Below are 21,226 nucleotides of genomic sequence, written 5' to 3'. Positions count from 1 at the left end.
TTAAGCGTGCGAAATTCTTTTCCTCATAAACAACAAAAAAGTGGTATGACATAGATATTTCTATAATGAACTCTCCTTCTCCCAATACATTTAACTCAATCACCAGTAAGAAAGAAATAATACATGACAAATGTTTTTAGGTATGAGATTTACGTAATTTAAACATACTTCATTTCCGTTTGAGAAATCCTGCCAGATTTCTCGATTATGATTTTTTAGAACAAAAAGTAGTACAGCTGAATGTAGATGCAACAATCCATGTGAAGACTTTAATTACTATTTTTGTGTTTGTCCCCATATACAGTCATAATCGAAATCTATTAATAAGAGAGTTACAACCTCTGTTTGAGAATTTAATGAGATTTACTCATATACGGCGATCAGAAATTAAGCAAAGATGATGATATATTTTAATTGCAAAAAAAGTAAAATAGGGATTTGATTGAATGTGAATCTCCCTCTCTCTCTCTCTCTCTCTCTCTCTCTCTCTCTCTCTCTCTCTCTCTCAATTTGATACAGTTTTCAATATTTATCTTAAGTGTCAAAACGAGCATGATTTTTCTTTTCACTCTATTTCCTCAACAGGTTTTCTTACTGATCACAAAGGACCACAGGTAAATATATTTGTTACATGTATAACACAAACACGATATAATTTATTGATTTGAAATGAGAATTAATATCTTTGTTTGTCGGTTATTGTTCCAGATCTTTAAATGTTTTGATGAGCGCGATCCATGTGTTTTATTTTTAGAATTCAAGCTGAATGGATATACGTCACAGAACATTATTCCAAAGGTTAAATATCCCATGGTGCATTGTCCGACTACAAAAGACCTAGCGAATCGAGTCGGCGTATGTATTGATATAAGTTTTATGAAGTGTTGTTGTGTATTGGTACCGAAAAATCTTCGGCTGTGCATGGCTCTGTTAATATGTAGTTTGTGATTCATTGAGATCTATATAGCAGTTTGAAGAACAGTGACAAGGTAAGTTAAGTTGCTTATGTTGTGTTAAAGCCTTAAACAATCTTAGTTACCATATATCACAGTGTAGGTATATTTATGTCTTCAGTTTGATGACCGTGTTATACAGTTGTTTGTGATATTTGACATATTTGACATAGACGCCATCTTTGACGTGACAAACAACTTGAAAGTAATGTCTATCTAGAAACATGAATCCAGAGGCGTTCTTTGCCTTCTATGATTTAACATGTTGTGATTTCTCAGTCCGTCTGTCTCTCTCTATCTCTATCTCTTTGTCTGTCTGTCTCTCGCTATTTCTCTCGCTCCCCCCTCTCTCTCTGTAGGCGAGGGCGTGTGGGTGAGGGAGGATGTTCCTGTGTGCTTGTAAGGGTGTTGGTCAGTGTATATATATGTGTGTGTTTGTTTGTCTGTCCATCGCTATCTCTATTTCTATATCGCTCCTATCTGTCTCTCTCGCTATTTTCCTCTGTCTGCCTTTCGATGTTTGTCTCAGTGTCTGTCTGCCTCTCTCAGTCTCTATGTCTGTCTGTCTCAGTCTCTGTGTCTGTCATTCTACCTCTATGTCTGTCTGCCTCTCTCAGTCTCTATGTCTGTCTGCCTCTCTCAGTCTCTATGTCTGTCTGTCTCAGTCTCTGTGTCTGTCTTTCTACCTCTATGTCTGTCTGCCTCTCTCAGTCTCTATGTCTGTCTGTCTCAGTCTCTGTGTCTGTCTTTCTACCTCTATGTCTGTCTGCCTCTCTCAGTCTCTATGTCTGTCTGTCTCAGTCTCTGTGTCTGTCTTTCTACCTCTATGTCTGTCTGCCTCTCTCAGTCTCTATGTCTGTCTGTCTCAGTCTCTGTGTCTGTCTTTCTACCTATATGTCTGCCTGCCTTTCTTAGTCTCTTCCCCAGTCTCTATCCCTCTTATGTATTTATAGCATACGTGTTAACATAAAAGACATGATATCATGATACGGACAAGAATCAATGATATATTGGAGACATGAAAGACATGACGTTATGATACGGACAGGAATCAATGATATATTGGAGACATAAAAGACATGACATCATGATACGGACAGGAATCAGTGATATATTGGAGACTTTGTAATGTATAAAGTACCTATTAAAGAGTAACCATCTTAATAACATTGTGTATTGGTGCCATATAGTCAACGATGGTGATGATAGTGTGCCATGCCAAAGACTAAAATAAAAAAAAACATATACTATTTTACCATATAAAGTACCTCATCTGAGAAGGTTATAATCCAAACATAAACTTATGGTGAAGTCAGCGGTTCTACAATGACTTCAATGGATCAGACCTTTTGTTCTGCAGGACGAAGCTCTGGTTAAAAATCTTTCTTCTAGGTATGATAGTATCGGTGACGCGGGAAAGTAGAAGTAAGGCCATTTTTTTTACGATTGTTATGTTACACAGCCGAAAAGTGTTGGGAAACAAATTTGTACATCCTTATCAAATATCGAGAGTAATAATAATTAATTTTGATGCTGAAGACGACTTCATTTTACAAAACAAATTGCGGATTCATAATTTCGAAAATGCCCTTATGAACATTGGAAATCACCATCATTGTTTTACCCTAGATGGCACTAAATAAGCGAGTTTGGAGAGGGAAAAAAGGCCGAGAGGAAAATTGAAAAAATCTGAAATGCAACAGTTAATCATTGTATATAAATCCGCTATTCAAGTACGATTGATTATGGTACAATTTGGCATGTACAAGTGGTCCGAATTATTGTAATAGGACAAGCCACACATTTCGTCTCCCTTTAGATGATGGCGTTTTACTAAGAAATGTGTCTTTTGTCGATATAACTCGGGTACAGTATTTTTAGACCGTTTCACAAGGAACATGTTTATCAAAGTTTATACCCTTCCGAAACGCCCGGTCTTATTCTCCTCGTACTTCTTCTGAAGTCTGCGTGTAAATCTTTCCTTCGTTCATATTTTCCCCTAGTTTTGATGAATTTGAGTCTGGATTATGATTATGTCGACAAGTTGGTATGTTCTTTTTTAACAGACAATGGCGGCAATGTGGATATCATGGCTACTTACCTTGTCCTGCATCTTGACAGTCCACTCTCTAACAAGTGAGTTTGTAGGACATTTCTTAAACTTTAAAATGAATCTCAGCTTTTCAAATATGGTAGCTGTAAACATTTTGTTGATAAAAATAACACGCCTTGTTTTAGTGCATTCTTTTCTGATATTCTAATATCGCTTTTGGTGGAATATCTAAAATCAACAACATTTTTTCTTACAAATGGTCTTTGTCTTCATACACTTTTCTTTAGCGGAAAGTACATCTTTATTTTTTTTTTAATTTTTAAAAAAATGTTATTTATTAATTACCTGTGCTGTATACAAAACTGACAAAGTGACGTAAGACAATCGCTTGTATTTCAAGTGATAAGTGTCTGATATAAGGTAGCAATAACAAAACCTATAAATATTAAGATATTAAAAACTATCATTTTGAGACCCAACACTGCATTCCGTGATCAAAATAACATACTTTTTCAAGAACAAGCACAATGTTCCTTTTTCATCAAACGTACAAAGATATTTGTTGTTCTTGATATATTTTAAAGGTAACATAACAGTGACAGAATTCTGTAGCTGCTGGTCAGTCCAGTCAACAACAGTCCAAGGAAACAATTGTGCCGTGATGCTTGACTTTGGGAACTGTTGGTTGACAAGTAACACTACGGTATCGCCTGGAGATGACGTCATCTCGGACACAGACCTGGTGCAGTTTGGACTGACAATTTCCAGCTCCGTATCACAGATACGGAACTGTTCAGTCGATGTAAGGTTTAGTAAATTTGATTTACCAGTAAAGTTTACCAGTATGTTGGGTATTATACTTTTATAATTAAACATAAGATAAATAAATGAATGAATGAATCGATCAGCTTGTAGAACGATCAATAAATCAATTCTATACAATATTATGCAATCAGGCGTCGCAAGTCTGACCTCCTCAATACACAGGTAAAATTCCAGTAGACACTTTTAAAAAGATTTGGAGGTTTTCTGACTGTCGCACATATACAACTCTTCGACTTCCGGAAACAGAGATTTAAAAGAGAAGCTAGAGATATTGCACGAAACTCCCGAGTCTCAAAATCAGTTAGGTAAGGTGTGTATGTTACCACTGGAAGCACGTTCCTGTAAGGATAATTAGAATTCTGTTTTATTAATATTTTATATATATTTTTGTTCGCTCGACAGAATGTTTGCAGTTTGGCTTTTGGAATTGGAAGTTTTGACGTGGGGAAAACGTACACTGCTACAGTGAGTATGACTCTCACGTGTCATAGCTAAATACAATGTACAATATTAAATTTTGTCATGGCAACTATCTTTGATGTTGCAGCTTCAGGATACCAATGCCTAAACAGTAGCCATTAGCCTATCGGTTTCTCATGGACGTTTTGAAAAAAAAGACCCAAACTGTTTTTAAACAACATTTACCTTACATGTTGTAGCATCGATAGAAAATAGCGAGGGGAGAAGGGGGAAACATCAAACAATACGAGCGAGCATGCATTTTCCCCCATTAAGTTAACTTTCTCTACAAGTATAAATGAAAGTTAAATAGAATTTTTCATTTTCTTTGTAGATACGACCCCAGTGTGATACGTGTAGTATATGCAGTGACAAGGTGACAGGTATGTCCTGAAATAAAGTAACATTATATATTTTACTACAATTATGAGGCATATTCTGACAGTTTGGATTCATCTGATATTATTGTTAACCTTAATGGTATTCCGAGTGACGTCATACTGTAGGAGGAAACCGGAATACCCGGTAAAAACCGGCAGAAGAGAATTTACGTTATTTGTTACCAATATTTATTCGCTAATTTGACAATTCAATTCATTCGTTAATGTGTCATTTTAAGTTGCATTCGTTCATGTGACCATCATAGTGTATTCATTATTGTGTCATTTTGAACTGTATTCGTTATTGTGTCATTTTAAACTGCGTTTATTAATTTAATATTATGTTTATTCGTTAAGACAAATATAACCATTTTGATTAATTCATTAATATGTCATTTGAAGCTTTATTCGTTCATTTAATAATTTCAGTTTATTCGTCAACTAATCATATTCGTCAATTTTGACACCCTAAGACCCTTTTAAATAGTTTACTAATTGTTTATCTCAAAGCACGTAACTTGATATATCCATTTTTCCCTTGATGTTGATAGGGTAATTATCTACGCTCTACTTTACTTTAAAGAACGTTTTTCTCATTTTAGAGTTTTACAAAGCTGTACCTACTACTACGACAGCACCAACTACTACTAAGAAATACAAGCCACTCCAACATAAGTATCTGTTCCCTACGTTGGTTATTGGATTCGTCGTCTGTGTTATCGTCGCCTTTATCTACGTCATCAGGCGCTGGCGACAACGGATTCATCACGGTATGTCATCGCCTCATCATTACAATTATTGTTCTGTGTGATAATCCATAATGGTATAGCTTACTATCGATAACCGTGAATACTACAGCTATTTACCAGTTGAATGTGTGTGTACATGGTTTTAGAAGCATTGCTTATTTGAATGTCGCTGGCTTAAACTAATTATTCATTTGTTGTGCTGATTCAGTTATTAACATTCACATTTGTTATTTCTATTTTAAAGTCACAAAATATTTGTGATTTGGTAAATCCTTATAGATAATTGTAAGAGCTTCTGTTGTTATTATTCTAGCATTATAGCACTTTAACCTGGGATGGAAAACGAAATATCTTATTAAGTCGAAACAGCAACAGAAAATGATAGAAAAAAGAAAAAAAGGAAAAAAAAGAACTAATCCTCTGGTGTTTGACCGGTAAAAGCATACTTTAATATGAAATTAATTTTAACGCAACATTTTGGACTTATTTTTTTTATCATTTTTGTGTTTTTACATACTTTATTATCTGTAAGTATATTTATAACCTCAAAAGAGCGCTTTACTGCACGTTTTGAGGAAATTTCGTGAAATCTGAAGTGAAGCAGGACCACTTTCATTAAATTTAGAGTCCGAAAGCAAATATTTAAGCTTGTCTCTTGATCATAGAAAAAATGGTTATATGGTGAAACTTGTAAGAATTACAGAACAGCAACTTCCTCTTTTTTAAATATGAAAAACATAATCGAGGATTTCATAATTTCTATCCATACACAAAGTCTTAAAAATGTGAAATACATGTCTCAAAATTTTCGTTTTTGGTCGCTATTCAGCTTTAAGCTCGTTTAATCAAATGGAAACTTTTCAAGTTATTTCTTAATAACCAAGTGTCATACTCTTTTTTATAGATGACGAGAATTTATTTCAAAAAGATTACCACAGAATCACCCAGGAATAGAAATAAGAATAATATAAACGAAAATGTGTCACAAATATTCTGACGAGAGTGTCAGAAAAAGTTGTGCATTTACATAATGATTTTTGACCTTTAATTTACTTTCTAAATTCTAATGTTTCAAAAAAAGTCATCACCAGAACAAAAATGTTTACTATTTGATTATTTTTGACTTCTCACAGGGGTACATCTTTACTGATAGAAATCATTTACACCACGGGTGCCAGCACAGTCTACCATTGTATGACACTGACACAGTCGTGTATTGCTGGCTCGTGAACTGCACGCGCCGTTAATGGTCAACATTTGTAATAACTTACGTCACATACATATGTTCTGTTCAAGTTGTGTTTCGATTGTTTCGAAAAGAAAAAAAAAACTGAAACAAAAAGGACCTACTTTCCCGGAAGTCCTGAAAATACTATGAATTTCTAGACATTTTTTTCAAGATACAAGGATATGTTTTTCATTAGTATTAATAATAAAAAAATCTTAAGAAATAACAATCTTGACATAAATTAATGGCGTTCGATATCATTAACTTTACTTATTAACTTACTTATCTTCACGCTTGAAGCAACATACTTACAATACTAATAACCTCTAGTTTCATTTGAGTGCCATGTTTCCTTTTTACTAACAAATCATGTACTCACCATTTACAGAATATAAAGCCACATTTTTGTATGAACCTGACAAAGAGATCGTGAGGACTAATCCAGTAGCTGGTTAGTACTAACACTGTTTGATATTGTGTGAACCTGACACAGAGGTTATGGGGAGTACCTGGTTAGTACTAACACTGTTTAATATTGTATGAACCTGACACAGAGGTTGTGGGTGAGTAGCACAGTTCCTTGTTAGTACTAGCATTGTTTAATATTGTATGAACCTGACACAGAGGTTGTTGGGGGTAAACCAGTAGCTGGTTAGTACTTACACTGTTTAATGTTGTATGAACCTGATACAGAGGTTGTGGGGAGTAGTCTAATTTGTTTGTTTCTTCAATGTTATTAATTTCATTCCATTTCGGTTCATACAATCCACTATTTCGGACAGAATAAATTAGATATACCTCCCATCAATTTTTCGGAATGCATCTATCGCGCTATAAAACTAACACTTTACTTTTTGCTTTAAAATTACTGTGTTGTTAAGCTTGTAACCCTACTGGAATAAGAATATGTAATATAATGCAATGTCCTGTTATTTTAGCCCGTAAAGAGCGTGCAGCTGCTGCAGCAAGTTTTGCAAACATTCAAGCCGAGGCTGAAAACAACAACACAAGGGGAGACAACCGGGGTCCGCCTCCTCAGTACGGTAGCAACGAACAGTACAACGGCGGTGCGCACTTCCTCAGCATAAGCGAGAAGCACGGTATAGTGAATGACGGTTTCGATGACAATAACTGGTAATTAGTTTATTTATTTAAATAAACTAGAAAATATCAGAAAGAAACCATGCAAAGTATTCTTTGTCCATGGTATTCGCACACTCTTTAAAGTTTAAACAAACCCACAACTGGACTGAAAATAGTATTTTTGCGTTTTCTTCCAAACAAGTGTCAGGTTTTAAGACGTTGAATTGAAAAAAATAATAGAAAAAAAAACTTATCATATACCCATCATTGTATATCAGATATAAAATTTTAAAACACATTTCCGGAAGAATTCGAATAAGAAATAACTTGAATGAAATTACTACCATCACAGTGTTAACTTGGCTAATTGCTGACCTCACATGATCATAATGGACCTGATATTGGGCCTTAAACAGGATCACGTGGTGTTTTTTCTGTGTTTTCCCTCTTCTTAAAGACCATCAAGTTGTCTTATTTTGAACAAATATGATTTTGAATAGTATTTTTAATGTAGTTGAGCTGAAAGTATTTTCCTGAAAAATAGAAAAATAAAATAAAATAAATCAATTGTTGTTCGCAGAATGCAAAATTCGTCCTTAAAACACGAGTGTATATATAGCGAGATATGTCCTTTAGTAACACGTGTGTATATATATCGAGATATGTCCTTTAGTAACACGTGTGTATATATATCGAGATATGTCCTTTAGTAACACGTGTGTATATATATCGAGATATGTCCTTTAGTAACACGTGTGTATATATATCGAGATATGTCCTTTAGTAACACGTGTGTATATATATCGAGATTTGTCCTTTAGTAACACGTGTGTATATATATCGAGATTTGTCCTTTAGCAACACGTGTGTATATATATCGAGATATGTCCTTTAGTAACACGTGTGTATATATATCGAGATATGTCCTTTAGTAACACGTGTGTATATGTATCGAGATTTGTCCTTTAGCAACACGTGTGTACATGTATTGAGATTTGTCCTTTAGCAACACGTGTGTACATGTATCGAGATTTGTCCTAGTAACACGTGTGTACATGTATCGAGATTTGTCCTTTAGCAACACGTGTGTACATGTATCGAGATTTGTCCTAGTAACACGTGTGTACATGTATCGAGATTTGTCCTAGTAACACGTGTGTACATGTATCGAGATTTGTCCTAGTAACACGTGTGTACATGTATCGAGATTTGTCCTAGTAACACGTGTGTACATGTATCGAGATTTGTCCTAGTAACACGTGTGTACATGTATCGAGATTTGTCCTAGTAACACGTGTATACATGTATCGAGATTTGTCCTAGTAACACGTGTGTACATGTATCGAGATTTGTCCTAGTAACACGTGTGTACATGTATCGAGATTTGTCCTAGTAACACGTGTGTACATGTATCGAGATTTGTCCTAGTAATACGAGAGTATGTGTCCCAAATGTGTGCTAGTAACACAACTTTATGTTTTTCTTTGATTTTCAGATTATTTTTTGTGTGGACACTAGGATCATGTGCCAGGATGTTGTAGGACGAAGCAATGGCCGGATGTTGTTGGATCATTGCTGTTAAAAACAATGTTTGCCCTATTTATGGTAGGGCAGAAGTACAATATTACAACGGGTGGAAGAAAGTGAAATAATGCAATATTATTTTGGCAAAAGATATTTCACTATACTAATTTCTTTCCGTTTGATAATGTATTTTTGCTGATATGTCGCTGTGTTTTCATTATTGATGCATGTGCATCGCGTGTTTATCTTGAAGACAAACCTTCAAAACCAGAACGAAGTTTCCGCCATAAATTCACTTATCGATTTTTAATGTGCTGGATACATTTGTATATAGGTCTGATCGAAAATTCAAATGTGTCATGAATTTGAAGAGGAGTGTCCATTATCACCTACCCACTGTATTAACACATCGCATTATTTATAAATGCTGTATGTGTGTGTAAGGTATGATTTTGTCCTTCATTGATAATACAGTTATGTATACAACACCTTGGCAGCAAATTATGACCATTTGAGCAGATCGTAAATAAAAACACGTCTTTTTTTTCCCTCGGCTGTAAGAAACCCTTAGTTGTGTATTGATAACAAATAACACTAATCGACGTTGTAAGTGTGAAAAATTAAGACGCGGGAATTGCCACTTATATATTATGTACCTCTCTGTGGCGTTACAGTTGCCTTCCTTACATGTATCAACATATTTTGTTGGCGTGACGTTTATACAGAATCTCATCACAGCCACAACAACATATTGCTTTATCTCTTTTTTGAAATTGGACACTAGATGTCTCGCCGCAAGTGATCTCACTTTTTTTAAATAATGAGAAATCTGTGTAAAATCGTCTCAGATCAGAAACTTTCTTAAATACTATTTTTATCCTATCCATTTTCTTAAAATCAAATGAGGCGATTACATTTCATTCTTGTGTATTTTACATGTTTTGAATTCTATGTATATTGGAATCAGCATATTTTTTTTGTTTATGTTTTTTTTGTTTTTGTTTTTTATATATATACATTGTAATGAGTTAATTACATTCTGATGTTTATTGAAATTTTAAATACAGTAAACAAATTATATATGTTATTACTTGGGCATTCATTATGAATGTACAGTGTCTTTATAATGTATGACTCCCGTGCCTTTGTCGATGTAATCCGCCTCTTTGTTATTACAGTAAACATTTGTATACGTGCCTTGATATAAAAACAAACATGTGATTAACCAAGAAGTCATTGTTATCATTATTTCACGTTTTTTGTTACATCAGTAACTAGTTTGCTCCTAAATACATGTGTATGTTTTGTGAATAAATCGTGACAACAAAAATCATCTGTGTATTTTATTTTTCTATATCTCCAAAAACACAACCTTCTCTGTGTAATCTGTTGACAAAGGAAAACTGCTGACACTAAATGTGCCATGAGAGAAACCAAATCTCGCCAAAAATATATTTCTGTATGTTGCTGATGAAACGATGGTCAACAATGACGACGACGACGACGACGACGACGACGACGACGACGACGAAGAAGAAGAAGAAGAAGACGACGACGACGACGACGAAGAAGAAGAAGAAGAAGAAGAAGAAGAAGAAGAAGAAGAAGAAGGAGAAGAAGAAGAAGAAGAAGAAGAAGAAGAAGAAGAAGAAGAAGAAGAAGAAGAAGAAGAAGACGACGACGACGACGAAGAAGAAGAAGAAGAAGAAGAAAGCATAATCAACCTTCATTGTTTGGAAAAAGAAGAGAAGCGGTTCTTTGTTTTGAGAAAGTATTGTTGTTTTCATTTCCCATGAAACGACCACATTGATTAACTAGAAGCGCATGCGTATGATTTTTTGTCGGGTATTAATACATATGTGTTATTTAAATATGAACGAAAGAATCTGTATATAAGGATGCTCTTTCATCATAATTAATGAAAATTATACTATGTGAATATATAGACACAAGGTCGACCCGAACTGCTTATTAAAACAGCGTTTTGATAATGCTGTTGGTGTTGGAAAGCATGTGTAACTGGACATTGTTCTGTATAAAATTCGATCCGTTATCATCTAGGTTCTTATTTTCAGAAATCGATAAAGCAGGAAACCTTTCTAGATTACAGTCTTTTCCAACGCATACATTTTCAATGTCTCTATGGCAACATTTTCGTTGGCCTCGTCCTATCGATTTGAAATTTGATATGCAGTTTTATTAAGATTTAGGTAATATCACGTTCGTTTTTTACCACGTTTTTCATTTTTTACAAAAAGCCTGTTGGTAATGGTAAATTAAATGAGAGTTAAAGTTGAAACAGTCAAACTAGCAATTAAGCTATGATTTATCATGTCGGCAGTTTGATATCAGGATTACAATTATATTAGTTTTTTTCATGAAATGTCATTAAACATCACCAGGAATCTTTCTGTTTAATATTGTAAAATAGTTAATAAAGTTTATTCTTATATGATCTCAAATTTCTAAACTTCAATGTATCTCCTACACATGCGAAATTGATTTTCACCGCAACTACAAAGATGTGGAATGACACAGATATTAAGAACCTTTAATTCATTTTAATCAGTGAGACGGAAATAATACAAAACAAATGCTTACAGGTAAAGGGTTTTATATAGAGGTTTGTGATGTGCGTACACTTGTAATTACCCGTTTTCGAATTCATCATATTTAAAATCCTTTAGCTAGTACTGACATCTCTTTAATATTCACTTAAAATAACCTTAGTCGTGTTAGGAAATATGTTTATCCAGTTCGGCACTTAAATAATGGCGGTCTTTGGATATTCATTATATCTATATGTCTATGTTTAAGATAATCGTGTTTGCCGATATTTTTCGTTTCGCTATTTAGTTATTTTGTAATATCGATCAACCTGCGCCGTACTTGATTGTTTACGAAACGACGGTTGGTGGTTGCTGGAACACACTGTAATACACGCTCGCTGTGCGTGGTTAAGACTGTATGAGGAAATATTTGGGCCTATGTTCGAGACGATAGGATCGCACAGGGATATATTATAATTACGTGTTGTGAACACAGGTGACACCTATCAGCACCACATAAATAACACGACCTAACGATACATGACTGTTCCTTCGTTGACAATGTAGTCGGACGGTTTATCCGGTAAGCTCATAAGGTTAGAATTTGTCAAAGTGAAAGTTGAACATGTGCACAGACGTGTCACGCGTAAACTAATTGTTTACGCTTACACGTGTATAATGTGTATAATGTGAGATGTCACCTGGATATGTGATTTTACGCCAAATTTTGAATAGATATGTTATCGACGAATAATGGAGATGATGAAATTGACATTGTGTACAGTGTTAAACATATGCTTTATGCGTCTGTTTTTGCATGTAAGTTGCCAGAAACTTTTCAAACATCCACCTTGTGTACCTACGGAAGTGCAGTTCGATAATAACTGCGAGGTATGCACTCGACCGGAACAAAATGGAGTTTGTGATCCTGGATACAAGTGCTCAGATGTAAGTATTTTTTATTTTTAATATCATAAACAGCACATATCTATACCGAATTTACAGAAATGCTACTTATAAAAATATAAATAGATGTTGAAATTAGGGATTTTACATGTTGTATTGCATAAGTTTATTTATGAAAATTCATAAAAGCGCTATATTATATATTCGTTGAAGTTTGGAACTATGTTTCTGCGCAGAGCAATTATTCTGGGGTCTGTCATGAAGCAAAATTGTAAAGTTAATGACAGGTAAACACAGATTGAACAACAAAACTTTTTTAGTCTTGATTGTCTGATTTTCAATCAATGTTGCAGGATAAATAGAATATATGGTCAGTGTCTTAAAATATAACTTACATTTTGGCTTGGTACAGAAATTGAAATGGCAAATTCTTGGTAAGCTTTTTATCTAGTCACTGTTACATATGTCTGTCTGTCAGTCTGTCTGTCTGTCTGAGGGTCCTCCTTCAACAATTTCCTTTAAACAGCTTCTTATTGATAATCAGGATCGAGGCACAGGGTAGAAAAATTGGACGAGTATAATATGAAAGGATAATGAAGAGATACAAATCTGAATGAATCCAGCTTGTTCAGATCAGTGACCTTGACCTTAACATTTTAGTTCACAAGGGTCAAACATATGACAGTTTTCACATAACTTCTAAAAAATACAATTGTTTTGAAGAAATATGAGCTGGTTAACATGGAATGTATATGCTAGTTAGGATGAGGGACTAGCTGCCTTTTTGTTCAAATAAATGATCTTAAGCTACCTTTTCAGTGACAGGGGTCAAATGTGTTGAAATCGTACAAAAAGGAATTCTCAAATTAACCTTGTGACCTGGGGTTATGATATTGGTCCTGCAGTATTTGGAGATGAACTATTTAATTAGTCTGTTCAAATAATTGACCTTTCAAGATCAAATATTGTAATATATAAGGATGGGTCAAACTTATACATCTCATTAAATGTTTATCGGATTTTTTTTTGTGCACCTCTATGTTTTTTCCAAGTTTACTTACCCATTAGAAATTGCAAAAAAAAAAAAAAAAACCAAAAAACTAAAATTAAAATTGCAAAATTTGGATGTCTTCTTCTTTTCATAGTAGCTATGGTTAACATATGAGTAAAACGTCTAAAGTGCACTAGACACCCAGTTTAGTTTGCCTCCAACTGTATGTACAGTTGATTATTATCTTAGAGTAAAACTCTCTGTTTGTCGTATGGTTACCAAACTTATCCTAGTCAATCTGTCTAATACAACATTATCCAATACCTTATGTGGTTAATTAGAAAAAAATCAAAATTTTATAGGCCTATGAACTATAAACTGTCTGTAAATCATTCATATGTTTTATGAAATCGTAATTCATATAGATAGAATCAATGTGTTTGTTTATAATAAAAGTTGCCTGGCTGTGATATACAAGAAGAGTTGCTGTACAACACATTAAAAAAACAAAGCATTTTGGTGAAGACCTACTCTTGATTTATAAATATCATCGAAACTTGAGAATTTTGGCATGATTTCTAGGTTTTCTTCATTTCTGGAAGATTATATATGTGACAAGGGGAAACAAATAATGTTTGATTGTAAAACAGTATGAAAAATATGACGAATGTTTGTTTGACAATTAAGCAACTTCTGGCTCGCCAATAGCTGTTTCTTTCGAGGAATCCTGTGTTAGTATGATTACTCCTGGATCCTACCATAATGTCTCATAATTGTCAACTTTCAACACTATATTGTTCATGTTAACTGACATTTTCAACTTTGATAGTAAGCCTTGATCTGTAGGAAATAAAAGATATGTTTTCAAATTAAAGACCTAAAAAGAGAAGATTATAAAGTATTACTGGTTACATCTGTATTGTTTACCTTGTAAAATATTGAAAAAAAATTGTAAATATGTTTAATTGATTATTATTCTACATGTTTTTAATAAAATGTCTATGTATAAATTTTTTATCAGAACTGTAAAGGCTTAATTCTTAACATTTTTTTTTATATACAGGTGGCAGCTGGGAATCAATATTTTTATTGCTATTATACACGAATTAATGGTAAGTAAAGTGACATTGTACTAAAATGTTATAGATTTTAGGTAATGTTTACAGAGTTACCTAATTACAAAGTTTATGGAATAATATTGATGTTTTTAATTTTTTTTTATTACTAATATCATTTCTTAATAAATAAAATGGAATCTTAACAACATGAACACTTTGTGTGAAAAATATCTACACTATGATTTCTGTACTTGGCCACAAATGTCATTTCAAAAGCTCTCATTCAACAAGAGTAATATGTTAAATTCCTTGCTAGGTTCTCATTCAACAAGGGCAATGTTCCCACAGTTCTCATATATTTACACTTTAAACATTGGGATAAGTCAGGAGATAAAAATCTGGAGTAGGAAAAACAGTGTTCCACTTTGTTCCAGGCATATCTGAGATGGTAGTTCTATTCTACAATACAACATCACAGGTATCGGGAGTGATGTTAGTGATATTGAATCCTAGCTTCCTGGCCTCCAGTTCTAAATATGAGAGAAGCCATGATAACACTGTCAGACAGTTTGATCTACTTCCCTGTGGAGAATAACGAGACATTCTGTCTCAGTTTATACTATTCTAGTTTTAAATAGCTTTAAGATTGTTTATAAACTAGGTTTACATAAACAAGGCTTTATAGATAAAAAAATAGTGATATTTTTATTAAAGTATGATTTATCTTCAGAGAAAATGGAACATTTCAGATTAGGTGCTATCTCATATGTATGTCAAATGTTGAAAAACTATTATCAGTAATCTGTTTTTCTGGTACATATAAGTACCAAAACCCTATATATTGAAAATGTGTTGAAAGTAGTGAAATACCTCTAATTAACTATCAAAACATATTGTAACTGTATATTTATGTATGTGCGTGTTGGTGTGTACGTGTGTAAATTTATGTAATTTATTGCTGTTTATATAGTTGTCTTTGCAAATCTTCATATTTGGAGGAAATAAAGATAATAATAATAAACTAGGTTTACATAAACAAGGCTTTATAGATAAAAAAAAAATAGTGATATTTTTATTTCAATTTTCCTTCTTTTAGGGATCTCACTACTAATGACAAAGTATACTGCAGTTAATTAATATATCAAGATTAGGAAAGCTAGTACATAAATTTAAACATTTTAAATTATCATGAAATCTATTGATTAGCTTATATACAAGTTGACAGGTTAAAGCATGCTTGTGGTCTCGTATTATGATAAAGATTAATGACATGTTCAGGGTATACCTGTGATTTTACAGAAATTGATTTACTTGGATTAGTCACCAGAAAAGTTGATAATGATCATGGCTGTTCCCATACGACAAAAATTTACATCAAAATACATACTTATATTATTTTGTATCAGAAAAAAAAATTATAGATAGATGTAGTTTATGTTTCTTATGTCAGCCCTGCCATTTTATGTTTTGATGATGGAGGGCAGGGGGAGGCTGCCTGATAGTAGTTGCTAATGTTCATGTATCCTACCTGTGGCATCTCATTGTCGGATCTTAAAAAACCTTTGAACAGATTTGGTTCTTATTTCTTCCTTTCATTAGAACAATCTCTACACCTGATCTGATCCTGGTTTACAGCGTCAGGAAGTTATATATGTCTTATAAACATTTCTGCTAGTTTTATTAATATCATCACCATATATTTTATGGAAATTAAAATCATATCCATAACATAGTGAAATTCTAGATCTGTTGTCATGTTGAAGCAATTTGGATTATTGAGAGAAAAACCTAAATAATATGGGATGGATTTGATAACGATAATAAGGTGTAAGTGTTCTGTAGTTAGAATAGGGACATCAGATAACATTATAATGTGATGTAAATGTTGTCTGTTTTAGGATGAGGACATAGAAAATAACATTATAATGTGATGTAAATGTTGTCTGTTTTAGGATGAGGACATTGCATTATAATGTGATGTAAATGTTGTCTGTTTTAGGATGAGGACATAAGATTACATTATAATGTGATGTAAATGTTGTCTGTTTTAGGATGAGGACATTACATTATAATGTGATGTAAATGTTGTCTGTTTTAGGATGAGGACATAAGATTACATTATAATGTGATGTAAATGTTGTCTGTTTTAGGATGAGGACATTACATTATAATGTGATGTAAATGTTGTCTGTTTTAGGATGGGGACATAAGATAACATTATAATGTGATGTAAATGTTGTCTGTTTTAGGATGAGGACATTGCATTATAATGTGATGTAAATGTTGTCTGTTTTAGGATGAGGACATAAGATTACATTATAATGTGATGTAAATGTTGTCTGTTTTAGGATGAGGACATTACATTATAATGTGATGTAAATGTTGTCTGTTTTAGGATGAGGATCTATAATGTAATTTTGTGTTACTTGTTGTGAAATAAAGGGGATAAGTTCTATCTGATTATTAATATATTATATACATAGGTTTTATGTATTCTCGACTTTCTTTGTCTACATACATATTACATATTATTTGTTTACAGCTGGGTGGATCAGTTTCCTAGAATAATACATCATGAAATATTTTAGGAATCAAAAGCAGTCTAGATTTGGTTAATGATAGAAAATAACATTGTTATTAAGAGATATATTCAAATCCTGATTTCTTTTTTGTTATTGTTTAACAAAACCTTTGAAAAATTAAAAGATTGAAAAAAAACAACCCCTTTCCCCTAAAAAAAAAAAAAAAAAAATTGACAAAAATGCCAAAATTGGGGAAGAAAAAGAATAAATAAAAAAATCCCTATAAAAGCTTTGAAGAGGAAAGTCCTTATTTTACAGCAAGGTTGTGTTACAATCCATCAAATGATATTCACTTGTTCTTATCATGCTTATCTACGAGGTCTGTTGGCTGACTAAAGGGACCAATAGCTATAACTATCTTTGTAGAAACACTTCCTTGATCTAAACTTCATAACTTAAGAATTAATTGGGACAACCCAACCATAACTTTTGCAGGTAAAATCTCAATGAAAAAAAATTAAAAGTTAATATTACTCTTTTAAGTCAATAATTTTGTAATTAAGGTGTGAGGTCTGCTTTGACTCTCTAGGCTAAAGTATATGTGATTGATAGTAAGTAATGAAAATAGAAAAATTCTGCATGGCTGAAGGACAAAACCATTAAAACAAAAAATCCGCGTGGCTGAAGGACAAAACCATTAAAACAAAAGTTCTGACTGAAGGACAAAACCATTAAAACAAAAATTCTGACTGAAGGACAAAACCATTAAAACTAAAGTTCTGGCTGAAGGACAAAACCGTTACAGCATTTAGCTGTATAGTCTTTCAGTTGTGGCTAGGAAATGAATAGACTTCTATGAAGCAAAAGCATAAATAATAAAATATCCAGGTGATGTTGCTTGGTAAACAGTGTAATATTGTTCAAAAGATTCATTTTCATTAATTTTTTTCAGTACTAACTGACATAGACTTTCCTATCACAATTACATATTGATTATAAACGAGATCTTAATTATTGTACTGTCTCAATCCACAAAAAATACAGGCTATATATTGATATCTACAGTTTCTGTATATATTGATTAATGATTCATAAAGGACAGCAGAACAAATGTGTATATATTGAGTATCATTCTGGGTAACAATTTAAAGGTAGACCTGGTGTTGTGGGACATTTGGCAGAAAATATTTACCTTAATTCATGCCTTTCTCAGGTGATAGACCTCATTCTTTGGTGTAAAGATAAGAATACAAGTTTACATCAATTAGTTTTCTTATTTCTGTTTCTGTCTTAGAAATCATTCTGCATGTTTCATGACATTTTCAAGACTCCGTGAAAGTACCTTTATAACTATATCTTGTTCTAAAGGTGATTTCAATCCTTTTGGGAGGTATATGTGCTTTATTTAAAACGAAACCAAAACTTTTGATTTAACTTGTTTCAAATAATGTATTTTCCTTTGTAATTGGTTTTCCTGAATGATTGAAGATGTAATATTCATAAGTATGCAGGAGAAAATTTAAGAAAACTTTGAAATTTTTTTATCTAAGTTTTATGTAGCTGTACTAAATAACTGGTTTGGCTACATACGCTTCAGTTCTTGGCATGCTTCTCGATTATTTAAAAAGATTTAAAATATCGTATTTACATCTCTGTAACGAGCGTACGGTATTGTAAGGCAGTTAGGTGTGAGTTTAGTGTATAGACTTTGATTTATCTCTTCTATTGGACTATTTCACAACCTGTACGCCTACGACTGTCATACCCGTTCTCTTCCTGCATTTATGTCATTGGCCAATTTAAAAGAAATTTACACAATAGCTGATTTACATATTTTTATTGGTTAAATTGTAGATATGAATATAAATCCACTTGTAAATAAACCAGTTGTAGGATAAGGATATTATTTGATCAGGTTGTAAAATTTAGTTTGTGCATTTTACAATACAGTAGAGGTAATTCATGACAAAGTAGTCTTTTTCAGTGCCTGGTCATTGATCAATGATTGAAGGCTTTCTACGACATAACCGAATTGTATTATGTATACAAGGAAGCATGAAAATAATATGATAGTTTTTAAGGTCTCTGTTAACACTCTACACAACACAAATTATATATCTCCTGATAAAAAATAGTCTTTCTCCATCACAAATATTTACAACTGCTTTTTCATTGCAAAACACTGAGTCATTGAATGAAAAACTGAAAAGTTGTTCCAAAAAAATGTTTATATTTATTTAAAATGAAAAATTATTCAGTATTTTGTCACATTTGTACTTCTTGTAGATTAAAAATAAGTACATTAAATCCTTATTAACGTGGAAAGATTTTAATATTTTCCCTAAATAACTACACCAGTCAAAGCAATATTTTACTTCCCTCTATCTCTGCCCTCAATAAGTACACCAGTCATAGCTGTTTTACTTCCCTCCATCTCTGCCCTCAATAAGTACACCAGTCACAGCAATATTTTACTTCCCTCCATCTCTGCCCTCAATAACTACACCAGTCACAGCAATATTTTACTTCCCTCCATCTCTGCCCTCAACAAGTACACCAGTCATAGCTGTTTTACTTCCCTCCATCTCTGCCCTCAATAAGTACACCAGTCACAGCAATATTTTACTTCCCTCCATCTCTGCCCTCAATAAGTACACCAGTCACAGCAATATTTTACTTCCCTCCATCTCTGCCCTCAATAAGTACACCAGTCACAGCAATATTTTACTTCCCTCCATCTCTGCCCTCAATAAGTACACCAGTCATAGCTGTTTTACTTCCCTCCATCTCTGCCCTCAATAAGTACACCAGTCATAGCTGTTTTACTTCCCTCCATCTCTGCCCTCAATAAGTACACCAGTCATAGCTGTTTTACTTCCCTCCATCTCTGCCCTCAATAAGTACACCAGTCACAGCAATATTTTACTTCCCTCCCCTCTGCCCTCAATAAGTACACCAGTCACAGCAATATTTTACTTCCCTCCATCTCTGCCCTCAATAAGTACACCAGTCACAGCAATATTTTACTTCCCTCCATCTCTGCCCTCAATAAGTACACCAGTCATAGCTGTTTTACTTCCCTCCATCTCTGCCCTCAATAAGTACACCACTAACAGCAATATTTTACTTCCCTCCATCTCTGCCCTCAATAAGTACACCAGTCATAGCTGTTTTACTTCCCTCCATCTCTGCCCTCAATAAGTACACCAGTCATAGCTGTTTTACTTCCCTCCATCTCTGCCCTCAATAAGTACACCAGCACAGCAATATTTTACTTCCCTCCATCTCTGCCCTCAATAAGTACACCAGTCACAGCAATATTTTACTTCCCTCCCCTCTGCCCTCAATAAGTACACCAGTCACAGCAATATTTTACTTCCCTCCATCTCTGCCCTCAATAAGTACACCAGTCATAGCTGTTTTACTTCCCTCCCCTCTGCCCTCAATAAGTACACCAGTCACAGCAATATTTTACTTCCCTCCCCTCTGCCCTCAATAAGTACACTAGTCACAGCAATATTTTACTTCCCTTTCTCTCTACCCTCAATAAATACACCAGTCACTGCTAAGTATACCAGTAAGGTCTCTGTTATTACAAACACAAAACATGAAATTCAACTGATAAATTTTTCTTTAAAAAATGTTAGAAAAATGAGAATAATACGGAAGTAATGCAAATAAAAAATTCTTTTCTGACAGTGTGAGATTTAAGATGGTTTATTGCCGAGACAGAAAGAGACATCCCTTTAATGTTTACATTTCTGATGTATAATGAGTGTACGCTAAGACTCGTAATGTGTCGCACTTCGTAAACAAAACACTTTAAATTATGACTGTATATAACTATGCAGTCTGAACGTGATAGATCTAAATTTATCTTATCTATATAGACATTAAATAAACCCCATCCCACACTTATTCATAAATCATTTCTAAATTTATATGA

At 33.5% G+C, this 21,226-nt stretch overlaps 2 protein-coding genes across 2 annotated transcripts in view; both read left to right on the top strand.

The window, feature by feature from the left end:
* Positions 1-3,022: 3,022 nt before the first annotated feature.
* On the top strand, positions 3,023-7,785 carry LOC132545221 (uncharacterized). The gene is made up of 6 exons (XM_060208896.1): positions 3,023-3,089; positions 3,591-3,808; positions 4,234-4,296; positions 4,625-4,673; positions 5,273-5,440; positions 7,586-7,785. Exons 1-6 carry the CDS (start codon positions 3,023-3,025, stop codon positions 7,783-7,785), a joined length of 765 nt encoding a protein of 254 aa, XP_060064879.1.
* A 4,542-nt stretch (positions 7,786-12,327) lies between these two features.
* Positions 12,328-21,226, top strand: part of LOC132545220 (uncharacterized) — a gene marked incomplete at its 5' end in the record, with an annotated part of 31,124 nt that continues 22,225 nt past the window's right edge. Inside the window, 3 exons of the mRNA XM_060208895.1 lie at positions 12,328-12,386; positions 12,628-12,751; positions 14,764-14,812. Coding sequence (XP_060064878.1) covers positions 12,328-12,386; positions 12,628-12,751; positions 14,764-14,812 — 232 coding nt within the window. The remainder of the gene's footprint in view (positions 12,387-12,627; positions 12,752-14,763; positions 14,813-21,226) is intronic.

Source organism: Ylistrum balloti, unplaced genomic scaffold (genome assembly GCF_031769215.1).
Source record: "Ylistrum balloti isolate Yb309-2 unplaced genomic scaffold, AGI_CSIRO_Ybal_v1 Utg369832, whole genome shotgun sequence".
In the NCBI taxonomy this organism is placed as follows: Eukaryota; Metazoa; Mollusca; class Bivalvia; order Pectinida; family Pectinidae; genus Ylistrum; species Ylistrum balloti.
This window is presented reverse-complemented; position numbering and strand designations above follow the sequence as displayed.